General features: G+C 36.2%; 1 protein-coding gene across 4 annotated transcripts in view; it reads right to left on the bottom strand.

The window, feature by feature from the left end:
- LOC120767342 (protein sickie) overlaps positions 1-20,967 on the bottom strand; it is a 460,987-nt gene that overhangs the window by 155,641 nt on the left and 284,379 nt on the right. For all 4 annotated transcript variants that reach the window (XM_040093298.1, XM_040093300.1, XM_040093297.1 and 1 more), the window contains one exon: positions 2,038-2,168. In XM_040093298.1, the coding sequence (XP_039949232.1) occupies positions 2,038-2,168 (131 nt within the window). The remainder of the gene's footprint in view (positions 1-2,037; positions 2,169-20,967) is intronic.

Genomic DNA, 20,967 nt, shown 5'->3' with positions numbered 1-20,967 from the left:
TGGTCACCTCACACTCATCCACACTTGCCTCATACGTGTATTGTATTATTATTTACACACACACATTTGCACATTAGAGCTTTGCTCTTAAGATGCACATTTCTATTAATCTAGGCTTGAATCTCTAGAGAAATAAAGTAGCGGCGGGTTATCAGCTTGTTAAACGGGATTTATTTTTTTATTGTTATGGCACAAATGAAAGCTTGAAAGGATTTCCCCTTTTTATCCTGTTGCTCAAGTGCAAACAGACACCGGCCAAAGCAGTTGAAACGAAGGCACAGTTTTTAGGGGTGATTTCTATGTGGATCCAAATACATATATGTAATATGTGAAAGCAGCCAGTATGAGTAGTGGCTTTATTGAAAAATGTTGAGTGGATTTTTAATTAAAATTTGTGGAGCAGCTAGCAAATATTTGAAATAAACTTGAGTTGAACGAAGTTGTTTTAAACATGTTTAAGGGAGCTCTGTAAATATGAGTTCAAATTTTAAAGCGAGTTATTATTAGAGATTGCTAAAAAAGAGACAAGGATACTACGTTTCAACCCAAACAGTCTGTTGCATTTATGCTGAACTTCACGAAAAGAAAATATATTGAGGAAATTTCGAAAATAATACATTAGACTTTTACTATTTTTCTATCTTAAGGTCGATATTACCATTGTCATCATCAGCGGGTTAATTGCTCACTGAAAAAGCCTTAAGGTCGATATGACCCTTGTGGTTATCAGCAGGTTAATTGCCAATTGAAAAAGTTTTATTGCTTTCACTGTAATTTGAAATTATATTGAACTCAAAAATATTTTCTTTATCAAAAACACAAAGTATCAGCCTTTTGAGAGTTTGAAGTTAACCATTTCCTAAAATAACTTATTATAAATAATGTTAGTTAGAGGGTTAAGAGTTGCGAAAATGTTCTGAATGGAAAGCTTTGAATTCTCTACTGCTAAGGGTTTTAGACATATGTTTTGTACTATGGCAAACCTGATTATGCAATACTATAACAGAACGGCGATATCAGCTTTGAGTTCACTAACCGTGCTTTCAGGTCTGGTTTAGGAATAGTATAAGTGTCAGGCTACACAGGCTACAGCGAAATCGCTGGTAACTGTAAAGCTGCTGAGCTAGTATAAAAGGTACCTTAGACCTGCTATCACTAGATCTGGGTAACGAGCTCTTTCCTCGTGTGCTCTACCACTGGATAGCTAGGCTTCAAGGGAGTTTCGCCAGCGCTGGTTTACCTTCGGTATTCGCCCAAGACCAATCGTAGGAGATTCAAAGGGATCTTTGTTGTGGTGTTCTAATATGTCATTATGATATTGCCCTATCAGGATTTATGCTGTATGGTTGGGAATCTTACCCGACGTCAGCTTCAGAAGCTGTATGGAAGAAAACGTGGTGAAAGCATTTAAACATATCCTTCTTAATAGTCTCTCGTCCGCGCTTTCAGATATCTTACCGAGATGTGAGTAGAAATTAAACGCCTGAGCAAATTGATATTGATCACTAGGAGCATTGCTGATGAAATAAAGGAATTATATATATTTTTATGGCTTCACAAAGAACTACATACAGCGGTCCAAGTGCGATCATTGGACCAGACATCAAGCTCAACATAACCTAACAGTTTCATACTACATAGTATGTTTGGTTTCAGTTAGTGAAAGATTCGGTGGTGGGTTCTGGAGAATGAGGCTAGTTTTGAATTCTATTTTGATCTCCATATAAATTCTAATAGTGTTGTATTTCATATAAAACAAGTTCTGTAAGTTCTACTAGATTAAACTGCACGACCACATAAAGGGTAGTGGTCGGAAATGAGAACAGTTTTAATTTGTAGCACAATTTGGCGGAAGAAATGAATTTTGTTTGTACTCCAAATTAATCTTTTTGACTTTTCTATGAACTCCATCTGGCTTATTGGCCTGCCAGTTTAACCTAACCTAACTTAACCTATAATTTAGTACGCACTGTACCATGATATTTAAAACACCTTAATTCGACATAAGTGCTTTTACAATAAAATTGTTTGACTTACATGGCGTGTGATTGGGTGTCGGTGGCAGTGGTCGTACTTTGTCCGGTGGGCAGCGGCGTTGCACCATAACAGTGGCGGGAAGCGGTATGGCAGTGCCACCATTGGCCTTGGAGTAAGCGGTGGGTATTTGTCTGCAAGAAAAGGATAAAATAAAAATGTAAAATTTTGCGCAAATAAAGAATGTAACATAAATTCAAAAGGTTTTAAAATAAAATAATATGGACACCAAGTATTTTGCATTTGAATACCATAAAGTTGTATAAATATTTGGATATTTTAAACTTAAAAAGGTGCGCAAGCGCATGCTTTCTTTGCAATCATTTTAACAGATTGCACATAAATTCTTTGTAATTGCATATTTCCATCTTCCAGTGCAACAATCTAATTTTGCGCGAGTTTGTATATATATTTATTCGAATGTATGTATGTGTCCTCGTGTGTCATACCCCATCTTATCGTTTAATCGCTTATGTAATGTGTTGCGAGTTGCTTGCTTGGCAAACACCAGCACAACAACGTTGACAGTTAAAAATTTACGACGATTTTATCACAATTTAATTCACAGTTCAACGCGGTGCGTTCGTGTTGCGTTGCGTGGCTTTGCTGGCTCAGCGCTCCGGTGCGATGCGATGCGCGCTGCTCTCCACTTGTGCTGCCAATTTGCATGCACTTCGCTGTGTGAATGCATTCATTAGCTGTAAAAATACTTATACTTATACGCTGGCATGCGGTTTCGCGCAAAAATTACGAAATTATGCAAATTTACGCTGCGAAAATGCGGCAATGCGAAAACCTGCTGCCTAATACCGCAATTACGGGCTTTTTGTTCTGAAGCGCGCTCAAGCAAAAACAATAACTAAAGCGTTTGTTGAGTAAGGGAATGTGTCAGGTTCAACAAAGGTGTGCAAAAAAGGGTTCGACAGATGTGGAGCGAAAGCGCGAAAGGTTCATATGTGCGTGTGTGTGCATAAATATGCTGTAAGGGTGTGTGCGCTGCAAATTAAAATAATTTTTGATGAAAATTAAAACTTTTACCATTACACTTTTAAAGAGGTTAATTGATTTTGCATTGCATTTGCGTCATTGCGCTGGAAATTTTTTCAACCGCGTGCCTTTGACAAAGCAAAAGTGTGGATTATTATAAGCGCGTGGTATTTATTATTGTAATGTACTTATGTATGCAATAAAATGGTAATGTTTTAACAGGAAAACACGCTGGCAGCTGCAAGAATAACACGAAATTCGTTAACATAGTTGGTGCGGAGTTATTTTTTTGCACGAATTAAAGGAACATTAACCGCGGGTGGATGTCACAAGTGAGATTTGTGACGCAAACCGGTGAAGTGGTAATTTAAACAGCGTTTTCAACATTAAAATTTTGAGTTGTATATATTTGGAGAAGCGAAAAGTGCGGTATATTGAACAAAGCTTCGACGAGTTTTCTCAAAGAAGCAAAAAAAACAAAAAATAGCCAGGCTCTTTTTTACAGCTGCTACTACGAAATAACAGGTGGGTGAAATCAAAACAAAAGCTGGTGACGTCTGTTATTGTTTTTTGAGAAAATGTACCATAGTATTGCATCCTTTTCACGTCAACAGAAAAAAATAACTAAAAGAACACCAAGTTTAAAATTTAATGTTAAAAAAAACTGATATTTTTAGGTAAAATTTTCGATTGAAAATTTGGATACCCTTTAAATGCTCAAATATGAGGAAAAAAAGTTTTAAATTTAACCGAAAAATTACAATGTATTTGGCAGGTAGAAAGATAAGTTCATACCAAATGTTCTTATAAAAATAAAAAGTGCGGAAATTTTAAATAAAAACCAAAAATTTGATTAATTTAATTTTCACATAAATATTGAGGTTATGTGAAAAAGATGTTTCTTAAACAAATTTTCCATTTCTACCATTTTGTCATATAAATTTTTCCTATAGAACTCGTAGTTCTGCCAGAAATCGATATAACCCTTTTTGAACAATATAAATTCAAACAACCTCCTCTCCTTCCTCTGCACGACTTCAGATCCCGCCTAAATTATATTAGTTAACAATCATTTTGCGACTGTGATGTTATTTCTTGCTAATTTTGTGTTGCTAAAACGGAAAACGATAATAAAAACTTTCCTAAAAGTATGAAATTTTGTATAGCAGTAAAGGGTTGTAGGGATCAAACCACCACCATTTACTAAAATAACAAAAATAGTAGTGCGAAATGGAAAATCTTTGAACTCAAATTCGCAATTAGGACACCTCAAATACCCCACAGACCTCTTAGCACATCAGTCGCAAATATCCCTTAGATTTTGAAAAGTATTATTTTTCCTTTCATTTATATTATGTTATCTTATTTTATAAATGGACTTCCTTGTACTATGATTTATTTTATTTTTTATTTTTTTTTGTTGGTTTCAAAAATTATCAATCCTGGTCTACAAGTGGTTTAGTGACATTTTTAGGATGAAGCCTCTAAAACTCTAGTTTTAAATTATTTTTGGTAACGAGTATAATGTTCCACTTTTATTCAAGGCGCTTCAGGAGGTTTACCGTCACAGGCTTATTTATTAATATTTTTCATTGAAAATTTTTTCTAATATACTTCAAAAGTTTTACAATAATACGTCATTAAATTGAATAAAATTATTTTACTCATGTCGTGCAAAAAACACAAATATTTTAGTTTTTTTTACTTTAAAACCTTACCCCCCCCTTAAAATCTAATATCTGAAAATTCGGTTATTTTCTAGAGAGTGCAATCATGCCCAATCTTGACCTTTCTGATTAGTTGCAAATACATAATGTTTGAATATTTCTTTCTGAAGCTTGCGACTTTCGAACCAAAGTAAGCTACCTGGGAAACGACTAAGAAATCAAGGTTATACTAGAACTACATGAAAATGTGTCATCTATACTAAATGAAAATTTCATTAACTGGTTAAGAATTCTACATTACTTCAAAACGGGGAAAGAAATGTTAAAAAAATTTAAACATTTCTTAAAATTTTATTTTAATAAACTTGTTTTCATTATTAAAAAAAAATTAACATATCTTCACAATGAACGAATGAATGATTGAAAAAGCTGCTTTTGATTTTTGGAAAGAGATCGCACCGAGAATACACAATATCCGTCGAGAAAGTCAAGCAACATTGCAACTCTTGCACGTTTCTGTAACTGCTCATCATTAAAATATTGAACGGTGAATGAATGCATAAATAAAATTCCCACATGAGCATTAAAGACATTAAATTATGGCGAATTAGGAGACGAGGAAAGGCGAGGATACAGAAACAATATGCGAGTAGCGACTGAAAATGCGTGTGGTGCGGGTAATGAGAAATATACGTGAGCACAACAACAATCACAGAGGTGAGCAGTAAAGCAAAATCTCGACATACAAGCGCATAAATGTGGACGTGTGTGTGTTTAGTTGTGCGATACTATGTTGCCACTTGTTGTAGGACTCCAACTGATGCATTTGTTTATGTGCAGACTTTCTGTACTCAATGTAAATAAAGCACCACATAGCTTACATGAGTGTGGTGTTATTTAATTGCATACATGTATGTATGTGTATGTGTGTGCTTGCGACTACTGCTATTTTATGTGTGCGCAGCGACTCTGCAGTAAGCGTTGCCATAAACAAATGTGACAGAATCATTACTTAGTGAGTTGCCTTTTTGGATTCCGCTCAGACGTTGGCGTTGGCAGCAAGTAGTGGCAACAACATTGATGAATGCCTGCGCAACAGCAATTGGTTGCAACGGCGACAGGAGTTGTGCTGCTGCTGACGGAAGTCAAAAATAATGTTGCATATTCACATAAATATTTTACCGTTCCTTCCTACTTCTTTTGCCAATGTTGCTACTATTGCACGGCTGCTACTTTAGACGATGGCGTCTTCTTTGTTTCGCTGCCTATTTGAAATCCTGTTCTTTTTTTCGCATTTTCCCTTTCTGGTGTGGAAGTTGTGCAATTTCACATAAATAGAAAACGTGCGGAAATGTTGAAATGTCGCTAAATGCAAATGCAACAAAATGCCAAAACACATATGCACACACACGCGTGCGTCACGAAGTGGCAGTTAGCAGGCAACGAACCATTGCAGCGCGGCTCAGTGAATCAGGAGCACACAAAAGCAGTCGAGTGTTTTCGCTTTTCGGCTGGGAGTCATGGTGCGGGAGTGGTTTCAGAAGCTTTTGCTGCTGTGGCAACAACCAACAGCACCTTTCTTTCGTCTTCATTAAATTGAAACGTTGCACGTTGGCATGCACATTTGCCGCATAAATACGCAGGCGCATGCAAATTGTGGTGACATTTATTTCATAGCGCAAAAATATTCCACGATTTGTGGCTTTGAACGAAGCCCGACGTTGCATGTTTGCATGTTCGGGGTCAAAGACATTTTTAAATGATTTGTAGCGCATTTGGCGGCAGGGAAAATGACGACGAGGTTATAATTGAATAATACGGTTCTTTTTATTTTATTAAGGATATGTTTAGTACAGTTTATTTATAGACTTTGACGTCGAAGTTGGCTGTCGACTTTCCGGCAATCAACAGGTAAGACCTTTCATAAGAGAAGAATTAGTTTGAGCTAACCTAACCTGAAATATGATGTTTTGATATGTTCACCAAGCCTTAAAGAGTGATTATTCGAAAAATCAACGTATAAAAAACTATTATACCGAAATAGCCGAGTGTTCTTCTTCTTCTTAATTGGCTTAGACACGCTTACGCGATTATAGCCGAGTTAACAACAGCGCGCCAGTCGTTTCTTCTTTTCGCTACGTGGAGCCAATTGGATATTCCAAGCGTAGCCAAGTCCTTCTCCACCTGGTCCTTCCAACGGAGAGGAGGTCTTCCTCTTCGTCGAATACTTTCAGAGCTGGAGTGTTTTCGTCCATTCGGACAACATGACCGCGTAGTCGCTGTCTTTTAATTCGCTGAACTATGTCAATGTCGTCATATATCTTATACAGCTCATTGTTCCATCGAATGCGATATTCGCCGTGGCTAGCGCGCAAAGGGTCATAAACCTTTCGCAGAACCTTTCTCTCGAAAACTCGCAATGTCGACTCATTAGTTGTTGTCCATGCCTCTGCACCACATAGCAGGACAGGTATAATGAGTAACTTATAGAGTTTGGTTTTTGTTCGTCGAGAGAGGACTTTACTTCTCAATTGCCTACTCACTTCAAAGTAGCACCTGTTGGCAAAAGTTATTCTGCGTTGGATTTAGAAGCTGACATTGTAATTACTGTTAATACTGGTTCCAATATAGACGAAATTATCTATGACTTCGAAGTTATAACTGTCAACAGTAACGGAAGAGCCAAGCCGCGAGACCCAATTGCTTCGCTTCTTTATTCGTTCTGGAGAAAGCAGAACTAACGGCACGGTTGTTGAGGTCAATGATATCAATACCATCGACCTTAGAGAGTGTCGATTCGAATAATTAACGGTTAATCAACTGGTATACACAAATAGTTATGTCTTTTTACTTTCGGATACTGATTTCTTTTAGATCGCGGATAATTCTAACTACTTTATGTAATTAGCAGAAGTAGTCACATGGCCTTCAAGACGATCTTAATATCTCTTTTGGATTGACTCAACCATTTGATTAAGGTTTTGGGTATGAAGCGTGGCAGCACTTTACCCATACCAAAAGTCCAGAATGTTATTTACCTGCTTTGATCAAATTAATCATTACTGATGACTAGAGATGGGATTTTGAATATGACTTCGACAATGTCAAATAATCTAAAAATGGCGCTTAAGAAATGAACAGACCTCGGAAAACCCTCGTAAAGTCGGTCAAAAATCAAGGTGATTCTCATCGCTTTCTTTGATTAATTTGGTGTAATTCACAATGAATACGTTCCACGCAGTCAAGTGATCAATGAGAAATTCTACTTGTCCGTTTTGAGGCGTTCACGTGAAGCAATTCATAGTAAACGACAGAATTTGTCAGGAGAAAATGTATGTATTTTTCACTACGATAATACGTTATCGCATTCTAGCATGATTGTTACTGACTTTTTGGCCAAACACGCAATGAGAGTCATCGCAAAGACACCATATTCAACAGATTTCCCAATGAATTTGTTTTAAAAATTTGCTTCGAGGAACGCGCCAAGGGTTCATTAATGCCATTAAAAGTCATACGCACTGAACGACGTCACACACAGGTGTATGGAAAATGGGATTAAGCATTGGTATGCTTGTACTGGTTGAAAAAAAAGATCTTTTTCAAAGCCGATAATAAAGATTTTTATCAAATGCTTATTTTTCTTTAAACATTTGATCGGGTGTTATATGCAAATACCATTCAATTAGAGTTCTAAAGAAGCACTAACCATCTGTCGTAAACTTGAAGTCTTCGCTCAGAGTTATAATTAAACATAACTTTACTCCCAAACATACTATACCCCCTACGTATATGTATCTCAATGTAAATGCCACCACATAGACTAATTCATCACCCAAACATTCCGCAAGGAATAAATGAAGGAAATTCGAAATAAAAAGAGCGAAAATTGCTTTCAATTTAAACTTTTTATTGCCGAGAAGACAAGCTGCTGAGCGAAAAAGTAGAAAAAGGCATAAACAAATTAAGTTCTTGTTTTGTCTTATTAAATAAGCGCATACACACGCACACATACATTAAATGAGACGAGACGTTGTGGCAAACGACAAGCTGTTGCTCCTTGCAACAAACAGCCGCAGCTGTCGCAATGAACCGAAAGGATAACAAACAGTGAAAGCAAATTGCAAACTGTTTGCCGAAAACCATATTAGATTTCCCTATTAACAGGCGCCGATGCCGAAGTGTGTGTGTGTGCGTGGCGGAAGCCAGCAAGGCACTGTGCGAAATCGAGACGAGCAGCGGAAGTGTAAAGTTGGGGTGTCGCGTTGTAAGCAGCTTTTGACTTCTTAGTCGTGTATGTATATATGTATGTGTGTGTGAGTTTGTGTCTGCGGCAAAATTTAAAATTACTTTTGTTTCATTTCTACTTTTTTGTGGCACCTTTGCTGCTGCTTGACTTCTTCTATAACGTTTCTGTGTATATTTGTATGTGTGGCAGCCAAAGTCAATGCCATCTGCACAAGCTGCGAGTCATCGCGTATAGGAGTAGTAGGTTGGCAGCGCGTATCCTGGCAAGCTCTTACCGGTACTTATGCGAAGTAAGTCTGTGGGGTTTGTATGTCGTTGCTGTGAGTGGCATTGTTTGCATACACAGCAGTCACAATCAGCTTTCAACTCAAATAAAGTAATCTTTTTGCACTTCATTCAGCGCGTGATATAATTGTGCGACTACTCAGTTGCCAAGAGCGTTGCTTTGGCTTGTTGACGCCAAAGATTTGTGTTCATAACTACAAATACATACTGCCTACACATATACTAATTTAATATGTTCATATTTTAGCAAGACGTTATATGGCAAAAGCTGCTCCATTTTGACGTCTTGAAGCATACTTTTTTACTGCTTTTTATGACTATGTACTTTTTCCAGCTCCTTTTTGAAAATTAATACGCTACTGTCTACATGTTCTTTGCTTTCTTTCTGTTTTTTATGTTTTAACAAAAGCAGTACTGAATATTGTTGTTGTTTGAAAATTCTTTGTTATGTCAGTTTGCACATTTTATAGACAGCTTTATTTAATGGTCTTAAATATTTTATGCTCATTTTGAGTAACTTACTTGCGTGAAAGAAATAAATTTTGTCATAGTCAAACATTATTTTTAGAACAAAAAGTGCTCATTTTATGAAAGAAATACATTTTTTCTTTACTTAATTTTATTTAAGATTTTTTTTCGCGAAAATAAGAAGCCAGGAAGCGTTCTAGCTTTGCTTGTATTGAAGCTATAATACTTTTTATGCAATGATTTGATTTTGATTGAACAGTTTGTATGACAGCTATGTATATGCTGTAGAGGCCTGATCTGATCAATTTGTTTATAGATTATAGAGTTGCATTACCCATGCAAAATGTCTTAAAGACATCCTGTCTTTCCATACAAGAACATGTACTTAATCGGCAAGCATATAGGGCAGCTATGTATATATTATAGTGCGATACTCCGATGTCAGCGATTCCGACAAATGAGCAGCTTCAGATCGATTACTAAAAGAACTGAGGGACTAGTTCGCATACAGATAGACAAACATGGATAAATCGACTAAGCTCGTCATGCTAAGCATTTATACCTTTGATCAAATTTTGTCATTTCATCTCCTTCAAAGTAATCCCCTCACGCTAAAATACACTTATGCCAACGAATTTTCCGGCCATCATAGCACTTGGAAAAATCCTCCGTCGTAATGGCCATCAGAGCCTGAATTGAGTCAAAACGGTGTCCTCGTAGTGGTCATGTGAATTTGCTGAACAGCCAGAAGTTACACGAAGGGTAATCAAGCGAATGCGGTGGTTGCGCCACGATAATAGTTGAAAATGTGGTGAAATGATCACGAATAGCAAATGCAGTATGAGTTGGCGCATTATCTTACTTCTTTGTTCAATAAACTCAGACATAGTAAAAATCGAAGAATTCACTTTTAGAGCCTCACAAAACGATGCGTATCTCAAATACTAATGAATATTTTGACGTGAAATTTAGCATAGATGTCACTAACAGTACTACCAACGTACAGAAAAAATACCTATTCGAAAAACACGCGAAGTATAAATTAAAAATTCACCTTTCAATTTGATCACAATAGTCTATACACATATTATGTATATATTTATAGCGCGTCATAGACCAAATTTGTCCACCTTTCTTTCGGTGTGGCAAATTTTGTGGGAAAAAATACTGGCCAGTGTATAAAAAGAGACATAGGGTCACTATGAAATTTTAAGAAGATCACTTTTTTTGCTCAAAGTACATTTAGGTTCATAAAAATACTATCCAATCGGTAGAATTGTGAAAAAATAGTATCGATGATCTATCACCTTGACACTAACGCGGATGAAAACCCCAAACAAACTTATCGTTTAACGCTTTTTTCTCGAAACTGAATTTCTCAAATCCGACTATTATACTAAACGTAGTCTGTATATGAAATTTTAACTGTACTTTCTCAGTAGGATTGGCTACTAAAATACATAATTTTTGTAATTATTCACTTTTTTATACAATTTTCTGCAGATTTTTATAAACATATTTTCGAATTGTATCCTCTCTGTACAAGTCCATCATTTCAAAAAAATTTTATGCAAAGTTGCGCTAAAAAAATATACGATTTTTACAAGCAAGTCTTATGTAGATTAAGATGCCGCTCTTCTATTTCTAGAATCACTGTCGCCCACTGAGGCCCTCTGGATAAATTGATTCCGTAAATTTGCCAATTGACTGCTATTTTGTATAAAAAATACCAATTATATTTTTAATACGCTCAAACAAATATTTAATAAAACCAGAAGAAATAAAATTCAACTCCTCTTTTCTTACCATCCCGAAAAAATTGTGAAAGTTCTAGAACTCTAGTCTGTTCCACCCTTAATAAGTGAAGAAAAAAATTGGGCAAAAATCCACAACAAAAACAAAATTCGTTCCTTTAAGTGATATATAAAGAGCATAAATTAAAGAATGTCTTTATCCCCACAATGTCAAGTCTACATGAAAACAAAAAGCCCACAACGCTTTGAAAAAATAATAATCCCTCACATCTCTGCATTAATTAAAACCCTATTGTCCTCTCTGTGCAGTTGAAACACAACGCTTTTAGTCACTTAACACTCGAAAGTTCCTCTCTACCCCCGCTAATAGTTTTTAGTAGTAGAGTCATCGTCTGCACAACTTTTGTAAACAATTCACTTTTGCTGCAGCACCATTATTTCAGCCATACCTACATCTACTTGCAACATTTTTCGCACGGCGCATCAATGGCGCGGTAATTACGCTTATTATCAACCATTCAACACCTACTCAAAAAACTATCACCTATAATAATGCCGTTAACACACATGTTACGTTCAGGCGGCGCGCACTCACACAGCACTCTTAAACCCCTCTAGCAAATATTTGTGCATGAATGTGTAGTGCAACAAGTATACGTCCCACATGTTGCACCAAGATGTTGCATGATTAAACCAGCGACTTTCCACTACACTCCTGCCAGCTAACGAACAACGTGCCACACATGTCTGGACGCTCGTTGTATAACTTAACAATGCTGTAGAAGGGGCAAGGGGACCAATGGTGGACAAAAAAGCATTTAACCGTCTTGCTTAAGTGCCGTTTGGGGGAATAAACGTTGGTGCTTATGTAGTTTTGCAACTACCACGCCATTCATAATTTACTTGCAACTTGAATGAGACGTTTAACTCTGCATTTCTTTTGTTGTTGCGAATTTTTCAGTTTTATTGCCTTGGCATGCCTGGCTTGCTTAGTTATTGATGTATTCATACCTATGTACGTAGTTGAGTTGACAGTTGTGGAGCGTATGTTGCATGCCACAAGTAAGCCATCTCGCTGATTCTCTACTTGTTTGCATATTTTTTCCGCCTACTTTTACAAGTTTCGTGTTCGTGTTGTTGCGGCACAAGTGTACTTCGCTTGTTGGCGTGAGCGTTGTGAGGCTAATTTTATTTTTTTATAGCCAAAAGTCCATTTAACGAAAATTAAATGCAATTTCAGCCAGTCGCTTGCTGGCGAATTGCATAGTTGGAAAAATATGGGTCTGAGGTGATTCGCCGCAGTGTTGTTGTTCGCTTGTCGCTGCATGTTCAGAGTGGGTGCAAAGGTTGAGCGCGATAATTTGATGGCAAGCAAAGCTTGTAAATACGAAAATTGATTAAGTGAAAGTTAAATGTTGGCAAGTTAACAGATTTTATGGTCTATGCAATTTGCTAGCGTTGCTTTTAATGATTGCTTTAACTGTGATGATAGTGGGTTTATAGGTTATGCTAATTGAAAAGTAAAAAATAAGTTAGGTTATGCTTGGCAAAACTCTAAAAAGCTCTCTAGGGTCTTAATGGCTTTCAAGGAATTGATATAAGCTTGCTTGTATATAACCAAAGACTAAAGGTATAAATAAAAATAAATAAAAATTTTGAGGATCTTGAGCCAGTTTACGTAAATCTGTTGCAGAGTTCGGGTTGGCAAGACTATTCAGGAGGATTATATAGACTATAAGGTCCATATGTGTATTCTCTTAATTATTTGATTCGATTTATCCATTTCAGACCCTTAAAACATTCAACAACTGTCAGAAATTTCTCCTTTCATCAAACTACCGTTGGATGACCTTCAACGCAATAATTAATTGACTTATTTCTAGAGAGGATTTAAATATCTGTCAGAAAAGCCTTAAATGCTATATGGTTATGTTTTAGACCAATTACAGTTTAGTCTAATGGCTATTCAAAGAAATTATAGGCCTTCCGAGAACCGCTAATGCGATAAATATAGAAAATCAGTAGTGAGTATCACACTTTCTGAAAGATTACATGAAGTTAAGGCAATATAAGGTCAAGCATATTTTTCAAAAATTTAAATATTACAGTTTTGTATTTTGTATGGATATTTATATCGTATAACTCTTACGAGTGTGTGTCATGATTTTGTTCCCACGCTCCCACAAAGTTGTTAATTGTTTTCCATACAAAAACTTCCTTTTGATCGCTCAGCTTGTAAGGCATCTATATGTTTAATAGTCCAAAGTGAGCAATTTGATCGAAGATTACACCTTTGTTTTCTCAAATAAAAAAGATTTTCATCTAAGGATTCTTACATTGGTCATGCCAACAAATGATCATCTTCTTGGAAAGAAAAGAACCTGATCAAAACTTGTTTAATATTTCAAAAAATTGACTTTGATCCTCATGCTGATCACTTATTCTACTTCGGGAATGAAATAGTAAGACATTCTTATTTTCACTCTGCGCGAAAACCCATTCGTCAAAATATTTTTTTCTGGGTCGGTATGACTGTCAGTGATATCTATCACATCAAATTAATCATTAGTGTTTAGTATACGCTTGTCTTTCTGAAGTGCATTCGGCGATTTTTACGATGAGTGAAATTATTCAACAAAGAAGTTCCATTAATTTTTGTGTTCGGAATTAAATTTCTGGAACCGAAACGTTCAAAATATTGGAAAAGGCCTTCGCTGATAGTTCTTTGCCGCGAGGTTTCTGATTGATATAAATTATTCAAAGTGGATCGAGGACGCGTAGACGACGAACCACGTCCAGGACGGTCATCAACATCGACTGATGACCAACACGTCAATAAAATAAAGGAGTTGATTCCTAAGAATCGAAGATTAACAGTCAGAGATCTTACTGGCATCGTTGGAATATCAGAAGATCAGTGCTAACCATTTTGAAAGATCATTTTGGCCTAAGAAAAGTGAAAGCACGATTGGTTGCTAAATCACTAAATTTTTTCGAAAAATTACGTCGCGTTAACGTCTGAGAAACAATGCTTCTCAACTACCCGGAATACTGACAATGAGTCTTAGATCTATGCTTACGACCCGAAAACAGACGATCAGTCGGCCGAGCATCATGGCAAAGTTGAGCCGAAACCGAAAAACGCACGTTAAAGCAGGTCAAAATTCAAGGTTATGTTGACAGGTTTCGCCAATTATCGAGGTGTCCTGTAATTTGAATTCCTTCCGAACGTCCAAACTGTCAATGAGAAACATTATTTGTGTATTATGCGTCATTTATGCGAAGCTATTCGTAAAAATAAGCTGGAATTATGGGCCAACAACTCTTGGTTTTTGCACCACGATAATGCATCATCGCAGGCTGTATTGATTCTTCGTGAGGTTTTCGCCAAATTTTCATTCAATGTCATGCCATAGCCACCGTATTCGCCTGATATAGATCTTTGTGACTTCTGGGTGCTGAGCGAACTGAAACGACCGCTTCGGGGAAACCATTTTGAGATAATTGAAGCCATTAAACTTGAATCGTTCGTGCATAGAATGCTATTCCGGAAATTGATTGTTTGTTGAGAAGTAGAAAAACTCGTTGGCACGAGTGTATTGGAGCCAAAGGAGATTACTTTGAGGGTGATGACATATACTAGTAGATTTCGAAGAAGAATAAATTAAGAGTTTTAAAATCATGAACAAAGTTTTACTATTTTTTGCTCATTGTACTAGAGACTTTATAGGGCCGGTATAATAAGTCGTGATATATTCAAGACCTTTGATTGGATTATTTCTATGTATGTACATTGAACTTTAAAAGTAAAAATCAGAAATATATGTATATATTTGATGTGATTTATGATATCTTAAACCATTTAGATTCCACTATGTGTACTAAAAACGCATTCTCAACTACAATTCACACTTTAAGCACTTTGTGACATTCTTCAAAACAAACTCCAACACTCCTTTCACTCGAGCACTCAGCACAGAGCCGCATCAGCGCCACAAGTACCTCGGTCTACTCCAAATTCGCACACAACACACTTGCCTACTTGCCGCCACCACCACTATGCACACTCGAGTATCTACTCAGCTACTTGTGTATAGGTGCTACTAAAAGCGACTATACTCGAGCGACTCGCAGCACCTTAAACAAGCAACTGGCAACACACCAGCATCACCAGCATATCCTTGGTGCTGTAAACAAACATAAACTGGATAAAAGTAAGCGCGTTGAGGCGCTGAGGCGACACAGCCACTTCATCTGCTATATTCAGCGTTTTCAGGTGATGAGATGCCAACATGCCGTCTGTCCATAAAGTGATACATATGTTCTTGGCGTGTTCATATGTACAAGTATGTGTACGGACATATGTGAAAGGCACTGAAAGACACACTTCACTACAATGTGGGCAACAACTCAGGCTATAAATGTGTGTTTGTTGGCAAAGCAAACAACAATTGGCGCGACTAAAAGGAACTCGTGTTTATGCGCAATGAAAGGAAGGTATCATAAATGTAAGTGGAGTGCAGTGACAGCGGCGACGGTGGCGGCGCGCAAGTGCAGGAAATGAGAACCAGACATGGAAGTGGCATTTGTTATTGTTTTTGTTTAGATATGTGACTGACTGACTGTCTCCAACTTCGTTTTCAACTTTGTGACCAAACACGCGCCACTGTAACGAGCAAACAATTGTCTGTAGCTCCACGAAGATATATGTAGATATGTAGATATATATATATGTATGTATACATTTATGCATATATATAATATTTATGTGTTTGTAACCTTGTATTTGCTACAATAGTATCATGCTAATGCAGGTTTTATACGCTCATAAATGTAAGATAAAAAGTGTCAACTTGGTAATAGAGAAGAGGAAGTTTTCGCTCGACAAGCGCGATGAGTACTTAAGGCATATGAAAACATACACACAAATATACGTACATATATAAGTTTACAGAAAAGTGTTGCAAGCAGAAAAAAGTCTTTCGCTGTTTGACCAAAGCCTTGTATTGAGTTCAGCGGAAGTGAAGTTGTGCTTTCAGTTTTTACCTTTCACATTTAACTTTTTGCAAATTTTATGAACGCATATTAAATTTCGATGCTTAAACGCTTAATGTCAGTAAAATCCTTTTGTAGCACAAATTAAGAAAGTACATAAGCTGTTTCTAACAGCTAGAATACTATGTTGTCGTTGACAATGGTGAATGGTGCACGATTAAATCACTTAATATGAGCGATATGTGATATATTTTTCCGATCTCGCCGATTGCGACAAATCATCAATATTCTTCTTCTTCTTCTTGATTGGCGTAGCCAACGCTTACGCGGTTATAGCCGAGTTGGAGATTCCAATTGTAGTTAGGTCCTTCTTCACCTGGTCTTTCCAACAGAGTGGAGGTCTTCCTTTTCCTCTGCTTCCTTCGACGTAGTACCCGTCGAAGGGTTAATTCTCTGAACTATGTCAATGACGTCGTATATTTCGTACTCTTCTTCGTTCCATTGAATGCGATACTCGCCGTTGACAATACGCATCAGATCTTTTCATCGACCTTACCTCTGCATGGTGCAGAGAACGATAGGAATAATGATTGACTTATTAAGTTTGGTCTTTGTTCGTTGAGAAAGGACTGATCAATGGAAGATCAAAATGCACCTATGTATAAAATTTAATTCGATTATCTCATAAACTGACAAAGAATTCTTTATAAGCCCTAAGAACTAAACTTCGCCTTAAAAATCGCTAGTTCGAAACCAGTTTAAGACCCATAATCTGTTTGTGAAAATTTATCCAGGATCAACAAAACCTCAGACCCCTTATTTTTGTTTCTTCGCCATTTCTACATATAAATGATTAACATTTTGGAACCAAAAAGTCGCTGGAGACATTCTACACCATACATTTAAGTACCCATATTGGACCTTGTTGTAAACGACGAACGATATTACAAAGTAGCTGGAGATCACGCATAAAAATGCATCACGCCTTTAGAACTACGTGACTGTTGGTAGCTATAAATTTCAAAAAGTCAAAACTTTGTACCTCTCGGAAACAGCATAAATGCCACCAGCAATCTAAGCTTTTAAAACAAAAGCGGGACAACTTTTGTCAACCGGTACTACTTGAGATAGGTAGACAATTGAGCAAAAGATCCACCTCTCAACGAAGAAAAATTACGCTATTTAAATGATTTACCATTCCATTTATATTATAAGGCACAAACATATGGGTGGACGAAGAAGCAAGGGGCCACAGACATATACTGGAAGAACCAATTGCATAGAAATCTCTACAATTGCCATGACATCGCAAAGTATAGCTCAAGTTTTGTATTCTCAGCTCACTCAAGGTTGTAGAGCCAAAGAAGAAGAGATATATTTTAACGAATTTCGATAATATTGAATAGAATATTACAAACAGAAAGCCAGTGACTTGTGGGATGCTAACTTTTATGAACACTTTACATTCGGCATATGTGGAATTGTTTTAATTTAAGCCAATTGCTTTGCCGCTTTATACAAATATGTTCACCTAAGGGTTAACAGACATAATCTATATCTTTTCCGCTGGCTTTTTTCGCTACTTAAGTGATGCTTAAGCAGCACTGTGCTTAGAATTCTATATTTTAATTTTATACTCAGCCTATACATATGTATAGACTGTGTAAATTTTTTTCGCATATTCTTTGGGCTAAATCAAATACAATTTCCTTTCGACCTAAAGTATATGGTTACTGCATTGCTTACACATACATACAAGCAAAATGTGTCTATAAAAAATATGAACTTTAACTTTTTTCTACTTCCGCATAACCAAGGTCTGACCTGCGCGCATTAGTACCGCATAAAGTTGCAACAAAGAAACAGCAATGGCTTTAAAACAGACAGTTAAAAAATGTCCTAAAAACCTTCGCTTCACAGAAAGTAACAAAAAAATCGCTGTCAGCCAGCGCACCAAAAGCAAATTTAATAAAAAATGTCATAATACTGGCGTAAAAGTCAGAAAAAGGTTTGCCACACGTTGCACGTGCTGGTATTGTTGGCTAAACATGCATAAAAAGGTTTGTTGCACCGACAAACGCGTTCCCTATTGCAAGTTACAACAATACACACACACACACAGACACATGAATGCTTAGGTGCTCAACACATAAGTTCCATGCACCTTCCTGTGCTGCCATGTGGCACATGCCAGTACGTGTATATGTCTATGGCATTTAATAACGCCACAGCACGGAGAATTTTACACTTTGCACACGTTCGCAACGTGTCGCATTACGATTTATAATTCATATTCATATGCATACGAGATGATGGCGGTGCGTCGTTACGGTCTTCTGATGTCAACCGTTGTTGAATGCTCGTTGCATGCCACAAAAACCCCATTCATTCGAACAATGAAAGTTGTGCAGCGGCTTTCACCGCCATGTGTGCTGGTTCGTTGCTTGCCTGCCGCTTGTCTGCCAACACTATCGGCCGTTAGGTACTTGGCATAACAACTTTTGTCCCTATTGTCATGTGGTGCCTATCAATTCTATTCTAATATTCGCTTTATGCGCCAGTTGGTGGGTTTTATTCTATTAAAAGTTTACTATGCAGAGATTTGTGATACTGATAAATTTGTATTTACAGTGTGTGCTGGGTGAAGCTGGTTTGGGTTGAGAAGTGAAGAGATGGGAGGAAAAGCAAATTATCTGTGTATTTGTATCTAAACAGGGGAAATAGTTCAAGAGCATCGTACGTAAAGGATTATTTGAAAAAAATCACAGAAACTAAAAACTAACTCGTTCGATAAGCTATACAGATACTTGGGTCCTCAAACAGATGTTAGTTGATTATAGGAACTGATACAAAGGAATATGGTGATCACTGAAAGGGAGAATATGTTCGAGTGAGAGTTCTTTGTTTTCTAAGTGTCAATTAGATTAGTTTATTTAAAGTGAAATGTTGGACAGCTAGAAAATTTCATAATCATTCATATAATCTGCAATCGATTTTTTAATTTTATCGAGATATGAACTTTTTTGATTCTAGTTCGATTTTCTTTCGCAAGTTTCAAAGTTTTGTTTTAAGTCTATATAATATATTTAATCAACATAAAATTATATTCTTTCGATAAAAATACAAATTATCGATAAAACAAAAATATATCGATAAAAATTAACGTTATTGTAATAAAATTTTATAAATTAGTATGAAATAAGTTAATTAACGATCAATCATTATTATTATCGATGAAATTAAAAATAATCGATACAAATATCGATAAAAACAAAAAAATATCATATTATAAATTTATGAAATTAATATATAAGAATATAATTAATAATCATTAATTTTTATGAACGACAAAATTAAAAATTGTCGATGAATATTAAAAATAATTAATAATCAATCATTTTATGAGCGAAAAATAAAAAATTATCGATATATAAAAAATATGGAATTTAATATTTATGAATCAATAATTTTTATGAGTGATGAAATTAAAAATTATCGCTAAAACATTTCGATAGAGCTAAAAAGATCGAATTAAAAATTTATGAAATTGTTGAACAACAAAACAATTCATAAATCGATCATTATTATACATTATTTTTGAAACTAAAAATCTCAATAATAAGAGGGACGATCGTAAGTATATATTGCTATTCTTGCTTAAAGTAATTTAATATTGTATTTCACCAATACTCAATACGATGACTTTTCATCACCTCTTATACACTTGAAATAACAGTTCTCACCATTACGAGAAACTTATCAATAAATTTTGTTTATATATGTAAGCAAAAACATGAAAAGATGAGGATTACAAGCGCATTCCTCCTAAAGCTGGTAATAATCGATTGATTTTCACGCCTTAAAATCTTTGGAACTTATGTAGCTAACTTCAGCAAACATTCAACTTGAATTCTGATCGCACTTAACTGCATATTTGACTTCCCCATCGATACGATCAGAATAGGGTGCATCAATCTTTTCTCAGCAAATAATTCCAGTTTTATGGGGTAAGTTGCGCATGCGCAGTAGCTTTGTGCACGCAGTCACCCCCACTTATTGCCATATACATATGTATGTATTTTTAATGTTCAGAAACCGTATTTATAACCTATTATAAGTGCGCAATAAAGGTTGAGAATAATGAGCAGTGACGGCGAAACTAATGTGCGGTTGAAGGATATTATTATAAGAGGAGCATGAAAAGTGGTGGTGGGAAAATTGGAAGCAAACAAAAAAAATGCAGCCAGATTTGGAAGTAATGAATGTTCTTCAATTGAAATCGGTGGAGTGACAGTCTGACTTACATAAATATCAAGGGAATTAAAAGTAGTGAATGGATGGCTATGTCATACCGCACTGAGGAGTAATAATTTTGGAAAGAACAAGTAGACTTACTTTACTTTAAATTAATACCAGAAGGGTGTAATGATATTTGCATGTACTAATCACCATATATGGAGACGTTAGACGACTAGTAGAAGAAAGACGACTGGAGAAATGCTTCTATACGAAACAGAGGCAGGTGAGAC

Source organism: Bactrocera tryoni, chromosome 2 (genome assembly GCF_016617805.1).
Source record: "Bactrocera tryoni isolate S06 chromosome 2, CSIRO_BtryS06_freeze2, whole genome shotgun sequence".
Classification (NCBI taxonomy): domain Eukaryota; kingdom Metazoa; phylum Arthropoda; class Insecta; order Diptera; family Tephritidae; genus Bactrocera; species Bactrocera tryoni.
Note: the sequence above shows the minus strand (reverse complement) of the source record. Positions and strands in the feature narration are given on the sequence as shown.